We start from the raw sequence: 11,987 nt of genomic DNA on the forward strand, positions 1-11,987 counted from the left end.
GCTTTGGAGGGTCGCTTTACTCAGCAAGGAGGGACCCTTGCCATTGAGGGGGCGTGGCCATGATGTGGGTGGAACCCCGGGGTTGTCCCGCAGCCGGCTGGAGATGATTGATGTACCCGGCACCTTGCAGTGGTCTGGGTGTGAGCGGGACCTACATTCCAGACCTCACCCCGTTGGTCTCCAGGTCGGTGAGGTTGCCCCGTAGGGCTTGCTCTTCCTCGAAAGCCTTGAACAGGGAGTTGAAGTTGCCCGCTCCGAAGCCCTGTGGCGATGGAAGGCAAAAATGAGGTGGGGACCTAGCAAGTAGCGGGTGCTACCCATTGGGTACGGCCTTACCTGGTGGTTGTGGCGCTGGATGACTTCCAGGAAGAGTGTGGGCCGGTCCTGCATGGGCTTGGTGAAGATCTGCAGGAGGTAGCCTTTCTCATCATAGTCTACCAGGATTTTCAGCTCCTGGGAGGGAGAGCAGACTCCGTTAGAGGAAGGCCCAACCGCCCTTGTGGGATCCTCAGAAACCTGGAAGGTTCCTGCACCACCAAAGCCAATAAAAGACCCCTGGCTCCAGTTTCATCTTTTTTTTTTTTTTTTTTTTTTTTTTTTTTAAGATTTATTTATCTATTATGTATACAGCATGTTTGCCTGCAGGCCAGAAAAGGGTGCCAGATCTCATTACAGGTGGTTGTGAGCCACCATGTGGTTGCTGGGAATTGAACTCAAGACCTCTGGAAGAGCAGTCAGCGCTCTTTACCGCTGAGCCATCTCTCCAGCCCCTCCAGTTTCATCTTCCTCCAGATGTGTCTGCAATCTATCCCGCCTGAGCCACCCCGGTGCTAACTCCTGCTTGGGGGATCCGGCTTCCTTCCATCCCATTCCCTCATAGCCCCCATCAGATGTCACTGGGACTCTCTTCCGTGTTGCTGACGCGAATGTAAAATGCTGCATCCACTTTGGAAAAAGAACCTGGGAGTGTCTCGGAACGTTAACCATGTCTTCTGCCCCGGAAATGGCTCAGTGGGTCAGAACACTTGCTACCGAGCCTGACCACCTGAGATCGCTCGGTCCCAGGAATCCACAGGGTGGAAGGAGAGAACAGGACTCCCACGTTTATGCCATGCATGCCCACGCACACAACAAATAAACACAAAGAGAATTTCTTAAACATATTCGCGTGTGCTGGATGGTTAGACTCCTGTATACACAAGAGACTTGAGAGGGAATGTCCTTGCAGAACCTTGTACACCAAAGTCCACAGAAGCGTTAGCCATGATAGCCAAACAATAGACCCAACTCACAGCCACCCAGCGATGCAGGGATAACCAAAGTGTGATTTACCCACGCAACGGGATGTTATTCATTCGTGAAAAGGATCCAATGCTGCATAGGCCTGGCCTAGGGGGCTGGAGAGAAGGCCCAGCAGTTAAGAACACTTGCTGCTCTTCCAGAGGACTCAAGCTCAGTTCCCAACACTCACATCAGGCAGCTTATAACCACCTGCAATTCCAACTCCAGGGGATCTGATGCCCCGACCTCTGCGGCCACCTTCATGAGCACACTCACATGCAGACAGACACACACCCACACATAAAAACAAACAAATAAAAACAAACAAACAAATGTTTTTTGTTTGTTTGTTTTTGTCTTTTATTTGGTTTTGGGAGGGTTGTTTTGTTTTGTGTTTTTGTTTTGTTTTGTTTTTTCAAGACAGGGTTTCTCTGTGTAGTTTTGGTGCCTGTCCTGGATCTCGCTCTGTAGACCAGGCTGGCCTTGAACTCACAGAGATCCACCTGCCTCTGCCTCCCGAGATTAAAGGTGTGGATTAAAGGTGTGGGCCAGCTGTGTGATACTTTTTTTTTAATAGCTTTTTTTTAAAGATTTATTTTATGTGCTTTGGTGTTTTGCCTGCCTGTCTATATGAGGGTATCAGATCCTCTGGAACTTGAGTTACAGACAGTTGTGAGCTATCATGTGGGTGCTGGGAATTGAACCCTGGTCCTCTGGAAGAGCAGCCATTGCTCTTAACCATGGAGCCATCTCCCCAGCCCTTTTAATAATTTCTTAAGATTTATTTATTTTATGTATATATACGGTGCTCTATCTGGATGTACACTTGTACCCAAAAAGAGGACATCAGATCTCATTATAGATGGCTGTGAGCCACCATGCAGTTGGTGGGAATCGAACTCAGGACCTCGGGAAGAGCTGATAATGCTCTTAACCTCTGAGCCATCTCTCCAGCCCCCAAGTTGGTGGCACATGCCTGGTCTACAGAGCAAGTTCCAGGACAGCCAGAGCTGTTATACAGAGAGGCCCTGTCTCAGGAAACAAAACAAAAACAAACAACAACAACCCCACCCCCAACCCCCCAAAAAATCTTAAAAAAAAGAAAGAAAGAAAAGACAGCAGACTAGTCACATCAGTAAGCTCTGGGTTTGATTGAGAGACCCTGCCTCAGTGAATAAGGTAGAAGAGTGATAAGGATGGTTTCCAACATCAAACTCAGGCCTCCACATGTATGGCTCATACAGGCAAGTATGCACATACATGTATATAACACACACATACACACACACGGGGGGGGGGGGGGGGGGGAGGAATGAAAAATTTTAAAGTTATAAAAATAAAAACAAGGGCCGGGCGGTGGTGGCGCACGCCTTTAATCCCAGCACTCGGGAGGCAGAGCCAGGCGGATCTCTGTGAGTTCGAGGCCAGCCTGGACTACCAAGTGAGTCCCAGGAAAGGCGCAAAGTTACACAGAGAAACCCTGTCTCGGAAAGAAAAAAAAAAAAAAAAACAAGCTGGGCAGTGGTGGTGCACGCCTTTAATCCTATCACTAGGGAGGCAGAGGCAGGCGGATCTCTGTGAGTTTGAGGCCAGCCTGGTCTACAGAGCAAGTTCCAGGACAGCCAGGGCTACACAGAAAAAACAAACAAACAAACAAACAAACACAACAAAAAAAATAAAGGCAAAATGACAAAACCTCCCAATAGTTTCTAGCCAAAGAAGAGAAAAACCCCAAATCACAAATAGACATTAGAACTGTCCCCTACTAACTTGCGTGGCCTCCATCCCAATTCAAACGTAGCCTTCTTTCTGTCCCTCACACACTTGGAGACAGCGCCTGCTCCAGGACCTTTGTGTGTATTACTCTCTCTGCCAAGACTGCTCTTTGCCCAGCCCTTCACGTGGCCAGAACCTTCTCATATAGATAGATTTCAGTTAAAGTCGCCAATTCAGAGAGGCCTTTCCCGGCTATTCTCTGCGAAGCAGCCTCAAGTGGTCTGTTTTCACTTTCTGCATGATGCCAACTCCCTCGCTTGTCCCTGACACCCTCATTCCCTCACCCCAGTCCGTAACTCCCATGCTGGGCGGGATCTGGTCTGGGTTTTCATTGTGTGTGTGGCCCAGGGGACTCAGGGTTCATGTTCTCCCAGCTAAGCATGGGCCAGGCCTCACCTCCAGCACGTCCATGCTCTCCTTCACCTGGATCTTGGCTGTCTTGAGATTCTCCCGCAGCAGCTTGTAGTAGGAAGATGGGACGGCCAAGAACTCCATGCCTCGCTCCCTCAAGTGGCGGATCTGTCACGGAGCAGGGTCCAGGTCAGCCTGTTTGTCTAGGCTCAACTACCATGGCCAGGGGGAGCTGACAGGGCGGGAGGCGGCAGGGTCCCCGTCCAAGCTCCTCTGTCAGGATGCCATGTGACTCCCTCCCTACGTCTGAGCTCCACAGGATAGCAGTGATTGCTCTCACAGAATATGCACTCTGTGCCTGCCTCTCTATGCGTTGCTAGGGAAACTGAGGCAGAAGATATCTGTATCTGTCTCAGCACCGCAGCTGGATGATTTAGGTAGATAGAAACCAAGCATGTCACTTCATCTGAACCCACGATGATGCCCCATGTCAGAGTCACAATTCAAGGTCCCATCCATGGCCTCTACCACCTGCCCCCCATCCACGTCTTCCTGTCTCCCTCCCTCATTCTGTCCTAGCCACACACTTCTCCTCGCTGCTTCTCATCTTTGTCTTGGTGGTCCTTCCTGTCTGGAGTACTCTCCCCAATTCTGTAGACATCACTTCTCAAATGCCCCCTCCTCCACGTGGCCCTCTGTCCTGGCTAGTTTTACGTCAACTTGACATAGACTGGAGTCATCAGAGAAGAGGGAACCTCAGCTGAGAAAATGCCTTCCACAAGATCAGGCTGTAGGCAAGCCTGTAGGACATTTTCCTAATTAGTGATTGATGGGGGAGGGCCCGGCCCATGGTGGGTGGTGCTATCCCCTGGGTTCTATAAGAAAGCAGGCTGAGAAAACCACAGGGGAGCAAGTCAGTAAGCGGCACCCCTCCATGGCCTCTGCATCAGCTCCTGCCTCCAGGTTCCTGCCCTGCCTGAGTTCAGTCCTGGCCCAAAGGATGGACAACTGGTCGGTGTAAGAGCTGTGGGAAAAAAAGCTGGGAAGTGAGAGAGGGTGGAAGATAAGGCACGGCCCATCTAAATAGGGTAATCAAGGAGGCTGTCCTACTCAGGGTCTCCATTGCTGTGACGGAACACCATGACCAAAGCAACTTGGGGAGGAAAGGGTTTATTCGGCTTACACTTCCACATCACAGTTCATCACTGAAGGAAGCCAAGACGGGAATTCAGGCAGGGCAGGAACCTAGAGGCAGGAGCTGATGCAGAGGCCATGGAGGGGTGCTGCTTATGGCTAGACAGGACCTGGCCTTCTCAAAGGCTGCATCCATAGGCAAAGCCTGTTTAATTTGGCTAAAAGGACATAAGTGGTCTTATAGTCTAATAGTCTTATTTTTAGAGTGAGGCACACTGAGGCCCAGAGAGCGCACTGAATCCCCTGGGGCACATAGCAAAGTACCAGTAGGGCTGGGATTAGAGCCCAGGAGGCTTCCTTATACTTGGGACTGGATTTTTCTGCAGAATGAACTGTTCCATTCTAGTGTGTGTGTGTGTGTGTGTGTGTGTGTGTGTGTGTGTGTGTGTGTTGGGGGTGGGGGTGGGGGATGGAAACTTTGTGAGTTACATGATCTGGAAGGAAAGCCCTGTCATCCCTCCAGAGGGACTGCCACCACCCCCTCCTACTCTACTTGGCAGAGATTGTCCCAGCAGTGGATAGAGAGGGCACGTGGCCCAGGAACAGGGTTCTAACCGTTGTGATGATGTCTTCTGTCTTGAGAGCGATGTGCTGCACCCCAGCACCCCCATTATAGTCCACATATTCCTAGGGGAGGGGAAAAGGGGAGGAGACCACAGCTGTTTGTCCCGTCACTCAGTCCTGTGCCCCGTAGGAGCCCTCACACCTCCCTCCCTGTTCTCTCCTACCTGAATCTGGGACTTCTTCTTGCCCGGAGCTGGCTCATTAATGGGCATCTTGATAGACTCCTCGTAGTTGGCCACCACGATGGAGCGCAGAGAGCTGTATTCCGTGTGCACCTGAGTGTCATCCACGGACCAGAAACGGTGGAACTGCAGATTTTTCAGGTACCTGCAGAGTGGCCAGGAGACATACCCCTTGAGTGCCTGCCCAGACCCCCTTGCTGTCTTTTTATTTCCACCGTGGAACGTATGTCCATTAAGCAGTCTCTACAAAAAGTGACATCACAGCTGGGCAGTGGTGGCACATGCCTTTAATCCCAGCACTCAGGAGGCAGAGGCAGGCGGATCTCTGTGAGTTCGAGGCCAGCCTGGTCTACAGAGCGAGATCCAGGAAAGGCGCAAAGCTACACAGAGAAACCCTATCTCGAAAAACCAAAAAAACAAGCAAACAAACAAATATATAAACAGGCTCAGGTCGGTAGCGACACTCCTTGATGAAGGTGAGCGTTTCACAGTGAATCTGTAACCTTAGCTCAGCCTTCCACTACCTTGTACCCTATTTCCACTTCCGTTAAAGAACTGGGGAGGTGGGGGCTGCTGAGAGCACTCAGTGGATAAAGGCGTTTGCGCCACCAGGTCTGATGGGCTCCACCCGTGGGACCTGGGTGACGGAAGCAGAGAGTCAGCTCTCGCCCATTGTTCTCTGGCCTCTCTGTGCCGTGGGACGTGTGTGTCCCCACGCATGAAGCGCATGTAAAAAATAAAAATATTAAATAAGTAGATTTGGCGAGGGGGCTTGTCTCCTGTCACAGAGAGGGGTAGGCCAGGGACTCACCACTCTGAGGCAGACAGCATTTCCTGGTCAGGTTGGTTGCCTACAATATGGTCGATCACCTGGAGGTTGCAGCTGGGCCTAGAAGAGGGAAGGGGTTGGAAGATGAAAAGACTAGCCCCTCCCCCCCAAACCTCTCCATTGCCACAAACCCTTCAACAACACTAGTAGCCCACATTTGGGTGGCCATCCCTGCTGTGTATTAGGCACAATTAACTCAACAGCTGTTAACATCTCCATTTTATTTTATTTTATTTTATTTATTTTTTTTTTTAAAGATTTATTTCATTTATTATGTATACAGTATTCTGCCTGCAATGTGTCCTTGCAGGCCAGAAGAGGGCACCAGTGGTTGTCAGCCACCATGTGGTTGCTGGGAATTGAACTCAGGACCTCTGGAAGAGCAGTCGGTGCTCTTAACCACTGAGCCATCTCTCCAGCCCCTATTTTATTTTATTTATTTATTTTTTCGAGACAGTGTTTCTCTGTGTAGTTTTGGTGCCTGTCCTGGATCTCGCTCTGTAGACCAGGCTGGCCTCAAACTCACAGAGATCCGCCTGCCTCTGCCTCCCTGAGTGCTGGGATTAAAGGTGTGCGCCAACACTGCCCAGCTCTCCCCATCCCCATCTTATGAGGAAGAAACATAGACATGAAATAGAATTCTTGCATGAGGTTAAGCGGCTGACTAGGAAGTGATAGAGCTGGCATGTGAACGCGGACAGTCTGGTGCGCAGGGGTGCGGGGTGGGGGAGCGGTCCAGGCCTTCCTCTTCTATGCCACTGCTCGGTGCCTGTCCCACCTTCAAAAGTTCCTCGGCAGATGCCTCCAGATGTTCCAACCTCCCAGAGAAGCCCACTCCACAGAGTGGGGAGGGGACCTAGCTTTCTACCACTCCCCCGGCGAAGGGCACTCACAGTTTTGAAAGCAGGGTGTCCTTGTGCGTTGGGGCCTCGAATCCGGGTAAGAAACGGCCAGTGTAATTGATCTTCTCCACCAGGGTGTGTGTGGTGTCTCCATACTGGGGGTGGGAAGCGGCTGGAGTCAGGGAGAAGCCCCTACCCTCCCAACCCTATCAAGGTCCCGGTGTTTTCAAGGCACCAGCCGAACTCCTGAGTTCCACCATGAATCTGCCCCTGACTCCGTGGGCGATCCTTCCTGGAATGCATGGCTACCTGCCATGTTGGGTAGTGTCTTCGTCAGCCTGCCTGTAGGTCCAGAAACTATGACATGGGGATTCAGTTTCCTTCTTCATGGCTTTATGTTTGAGATTGAGTCTAGGCTTACTGGTCACCAAGTTCCAGGGATTTCCCTGTGTCTGCCCCTCACCCCAAAGGCTGTCGTGACAGGGTGCGTATTGGCTGTGCCTGCCTTTCCTCACCCCTACCCCCAGTGCTGGGGATTGAACCTGGGTCCTTACATATGCTAGGCAAGTGCTCTACCACCGAGCTACATCCCCAGCCCCCACTGTGCCTGGCTTTGTATATAGGTGCTAGAGATCTGAACCCAGGTCCTCCTGTTTACACAGCGGACCCTTTCCCCACAGCGCCGCTGTCTCCTCATCCCCCTCAGCCCCCCTTTCACTTCTCAGATTTTGAGTTGCTCAGGCTGGATGTGAGCCTAAGCGCCTGGGATTGGTCATCCTCCTGCCTCAGCCTCCCAGATGCTGAGATCACAGGGCTTCCTCATCAATTTTAGCCATCTTGAATATGACTTTGAGGAAGCGGGACTCGTGGCTGCCTCAGTCTCCCGGTAACAGGAGTGCGTCACAGGCTCGCCATCCTTGTGGAGAGGGGACCGTAGGCTGGACATTGACCCCCTAGGTGCTTTCCAGACATAGGAGGGGTCGTAGCCCAAGAGACAGATGGGAGGAGGCTCGGTATGACGGGGGGGGGGGGAGGGCGGGGCGGGGTCCCCACTCCAGTTCTTGCTCATTTCAGCCATGCCCCAGAGGGGGAGGTTTGCTCAGAGATGCCCTGCTAGGGTGGGGTATGGCTTCCTCAGACGCCACAGCTCCCCTCTTGTTTAAAGCCCCCACCTCTGCTGAAGCTTAGACACCCCCCCCAAGCTGTCGCTTCTCACTGGGGAGGATGTCTGGTGGCTCCCAGCAGCCTCTGAACATTGGCCAAGCATTACCAGAGGTCAGTCTAGAGGAAGGCTGTACTCTGAGGCAGGAGGATAGGATGGTATAATGAATGGGTAAGTTGGGAGGGAGTGTCCTGGTGTCCCGGTGGGTCCCAACAACAGTGGGAATGGAGCATCAGAGTTCACTCACCGTCTGTAGCACCGCGAACTTCACCTTCCCAAACTTGTCTTGCTCCACCCAGGGCTCCCTCACAATTTTGGCTCCCCGTTCCCGGGCTTTCTGTATGGGGGACCAAGTTGGGAGAACGGTAAGGGCTGGAGCCTCGCAGAGACATCTTGCCTTGCTCCCGCTGTGGGCTTCTGCGTGGTCCTGACGTAAGCAGGACACCTAGCCAGCTGCTTCCAGCTGGATCCTCTGGAACCATGCCTCACGCCCAGCTGGCAGGTAGAGAAACAGGTCCAAGCTCGGGGTTGTGCTGATTGGAGGCAAAACAGGCGAGCGCGCTTGTCTGCCCTGCCGCTGCCAACTGACTCTTTGGACCAGCCCTCTCTCCAGTCCTCAGTTTCCCCTCCTAAAAGAGGAGTGGTCACATAGCAAACCATGAACTGCCGTTAACTGAGCACTTAGTGTGTCAGAGAGACCCTGTGCCCAGCGCTCTGAACACCCGGGCTCGCACATTTTCTTAGCAGAAGGAGCTCATGGGCTGCATGATATGCTCATATCACAGGCCAGACACTATTCTAGGGGTTAACCTCTCCAGTTCTGACTGTAACATTATACAGAGGTGGTATTGCCACCTCCATTCTGTAGCCGAGGAAACAAGGACAGAGAAATTAAGTCACGAGTTCAAAGTCACACAGCTGCTCACTGAACCTCTAAGCTCCCATTTTTTTTTTCGTTCGGTGCCTTATTAGGGATGCTTACTCGGCAAGTGCTCTACCACTGAGCCCAACCCACAAACAAGGAAACTTTTTCAAGGAGAGTGTCATGTAGCTTAGGCTAGCCTCAACCTCTCTATGTAGCTGAGGATAACTTCGAACTTCTATCTCCCCTCTGAGGCTCAGGGAGTGTATCACCAGGCTGGCTCTAGACTGCCTCTTAAGAACTCCATGCTCCAGACATGATCATTTCAATTCTTTGTAGTTATTATTGTTGTTGTTTCGAGACAGGGTTTCTCTGTGTTACAGCTCTGGCTGTCCTGGAACTCACTCTGTAGCCCAGGCTGGTCTTGAACTCACAGAGATCCGCCTGGCTCTGCCTCCCGAGTGCTGGGATTAAAGGCATGTGCCACCACCGCCTGGCTTTCAATCCATTTTCTTTCCAACCTTTCAGCGAGGCTATGATCATCCCCATTTTGTAGATGTGGACAAGAGACACAGAGAGCAGGCACACAGGAAAGGATGGGGTGCGTGTCACTGCTGGTCCCACTAGCATCCAGCCTGACGGGTGGGGTCCAAGTGGCAGAGGCTTGCTCTGTCCGCCCAGGTGCTTCTCACCTGCACAATGTGCTCACAGTCTTCCACCTCGAACGCGATATCCTTCACCCCGTCACCATGCTTCACCAAGTGGTCGCCCATCTCTGTGGCCAGCAGGAGAAACACAGGCAGTGGAGTTCCTAGCCCCTATCCCGGCCCCAGCCTCACCCTTACCCCCACCCATGCTCTGAGCCAACTGTCAGAGCCACGCTGCCAGCCCCTGTGATGCCCCTCACCTTTATTCCAGGGGTTGAGAGCAGAAGAGAGAACAAACACAATCTAAAAAAGTGGACAAGGGGGTGGAATTGGTGGCCAGGAGAGGGTGAAGTGTGTGCCCTCCCACTTCCCTATGGCGCTCCTGGTGGGACACAAGGTTCCACCATACGGGATCCCTGGAGCATGTGTTCCAGCTCCTTTTTTTGCCTCAGTTTCCCCCACTGGTCCTCAGAGATGGGAGATTTCCCCTGTCGTAGCCATGCACTGGGTCCTCAGTGGTCCGTGCCTGTAAGGATCCCACGGACCAGAGACCCCTTAAACACCCTTCTCTGACATCCTGGGTTTCTAGAGCCTCTGTGGACCCAGTGCTAGACCAGTTTGAGAAGGGCGTGAAACCAGGAAGATGCCATTGCCTGGGCCGAAAGTCAGGGGCAGCTTTGCCATGCATCTTGGGACCGGCTGGGGGTGTGTCCTGAAATGACAGCGTCCCCCACGCAGGACCACACTGGAGCCCCCGACACTAAAGCACCTCGGCGTTTACTCACTTTGCCTTGCTTGATGACGTGGCTGACCACCTCCCGGGAGCCCGTCTCCAGGCCCTTGTAGGCCAGCGGTTCGAAGCCCATCTTGTTGCAGTAGAAGGAGGCAGCCTGGATGATAGAGTGGCAAGGGGCTCAGAGGGGTGTGGGGACCACCCCGGAGATCCCTAGAAGGGAGCCCCAGTCCTCTGTCTGCCCTCTCGTTCCTCATTTGTGGACCCTCCTAGGAAGAAAGGCTACCCCCGTCCCCCCCCACCTCCCTTTGAAAGGTCCCTGCTGGGGTCTGTGGCCCTGATTGTGTAATGAGGATCCAAAGTGCCAGTCCTAGCCTGGCCCGGATCCTCCCCTCGCAGTAGCCAATCCCATTTCCAGCTGGGGCCAGGCCCCCTTAAGGAGGCCTTCCGGCCTGTCCTCTGCCCCCTCCAGCGTTTCTACCTGCTTGGCGTTGCCAACCCAGAAGGTCACGGAGTGGAAATGGAGGAACCGGCCTCTCTCAGGCTACGGGAGGGAAGAGGGAGGAGGTTGACTCTCCGGATGCAGGGTTCCCTTGCCACCGCTCTCCCGCCCCGACCCCCAAACCTAGGAGACTGCCACCCACCACCTCCATCTTTGTCTAGCCCCCAAAGACATTTCTTGCTAGAGGATCGGAGCTCCTGGAGGGTTTAGAACTGGGAACCCCCCACAGGAGGCCTGCCTAGGGTTCAGAGAAGGAAATAAGCTGGTGTGGGAACAGCATGGGTGTAAGGTAGACTGCAGACAGAATTTGAACAGGTTTTAGAGACTGGCAGGCATTTAGGAAGGGAGCTCCTCAGGAAGCCGACATTGAGTCAGTGGGAGGGGATGGGGATGAACTTGAGCGTGCGGGTGGACATCACACCCTCTGGCATTCTTCCTCTTTGACAAACCTTGTTCCCCTCCCAGCCCAAGGGCCCCACATTTCTCCGCCAGCTTACCTTAGGTCCCTTGTTGGTGTAGGATGTCTAGGGAGGAAAGGAAAAACACAACGTGAGGTTTTGACACTTCAGGAGTCACCATGGGTCAGCACTCGTGGCTACTCCCATGGACCAGACTGACTTACCATGGTTGATAGTGGTCACAGTTCTCGTGGTCAGAATGACTGGGACGAGAAGCCTGGGGAGGTGCTGGACAGTGTATTTACCACCCGGCAAAGGCAGGGCCCGCCCCTGGCCTGGGGAGGTTTTGGACAGTGTATTTACCATGGGGCAAAGGCAGGGCCCGCCCCTGGCCTGGCCTTCCCGGGGGTGGGGAGCTGAGTTCACCCTGAGAGTGCCTAGGCTTGGGAACCTCTGAGTCAGTTCTGGCTTCACAGGGACAGGGCAGCGGTGCCATCCTCAGAGGGCTGTGGTCCACTGGCCCGTAGAGCATAGCCAGGGCGAGAAGCCAAGGGCACGTTCTCTCTAGGACCCAGGGTAGGACTGTGATCTTTGCCATCAAGATGGAAAGCTGCAAAAGCAAGGCCAGCTTAGTGCAGGGGATATCTGATTCAGGGGGAATCAG

The 11,987-nt window shown here is 53.1% G+C and overlaps 1 protein-coding gene across 1 annotated transcript; it reads right to left on the reverse strand.

Moving 5' to 3' along the window:
• On the reverse strand, nucleotides 1–10,571 carry Hpd (4-hydroxyphenylpyruvate dioxygenase). Its single transcript, XM_059249649.1, has 11 exons — nucleotides 10,476–10,571; nucleotides 9,951–9,993; nucleotides 9,736–9,818; nucleotides 8,429–8,518; nucleotides 7,071–7,174; nucleotides 6,160–6,237; nucleotides 5,331–5,493; nucleotides 5,158–5,229; nucleotides 3,454–3,576; nucleotides 337–453; nucleotides 1–262 (listed from the first exon to the last, which is right to left on the reverse strand). Exons 1-11 carry the CDS (start codon nucleotides 10,554–10,556, stop codon nucleotides 152–154), a joined length of 1,065 nt encoding a protein of 354 aa, XP_059105632.1. The 5' UTR covers nucleotides 10,557–10,571; the 3' UTR covers nucleotides 1–151.
• Nucleotides 10,572–11,987: the final 1,416 nt, after the last annotated feature.

The sequence above is a fragment of the Peromyscus eremicus genome, chromosome 23, assembly GCF_949786415.1.
Source record: "Peromyscus eremicus chromosome 23, PerEre_H2_v1, whole genome shotgun sequence".
In the NCBI taxonomy this organism is placed as follows: Eukaryota; Metazoa; Chordata; class Mammalia; order Rodentia; family Cricetidae; genus Peromyscus; species Peromyscus eremicus.

Coding starts and splice junctions, on each gene's coding strand:
- Hpd (XM_059249649.1), bottom strand. CDS start 10,556: ATGGGCTTCGAACCGCTGGCCTACAAGGGCCTGGAGACGGGCTCCCGG. Junction 8,519..9,735: donor ACTGTGAGCACATTGTGCAG/GTGAGAAGCACC, acceptor TCCCCCATACAG/AAAGCCCGGGAACGGGGAGC. Junction 5,494..6,159: donor ATGCTGTCTGCCTCAGAGTG/GTGAGTCCCTGG, acceptor GCCACTCTGCAG/GTACCTGAAAAATCTGCAGT.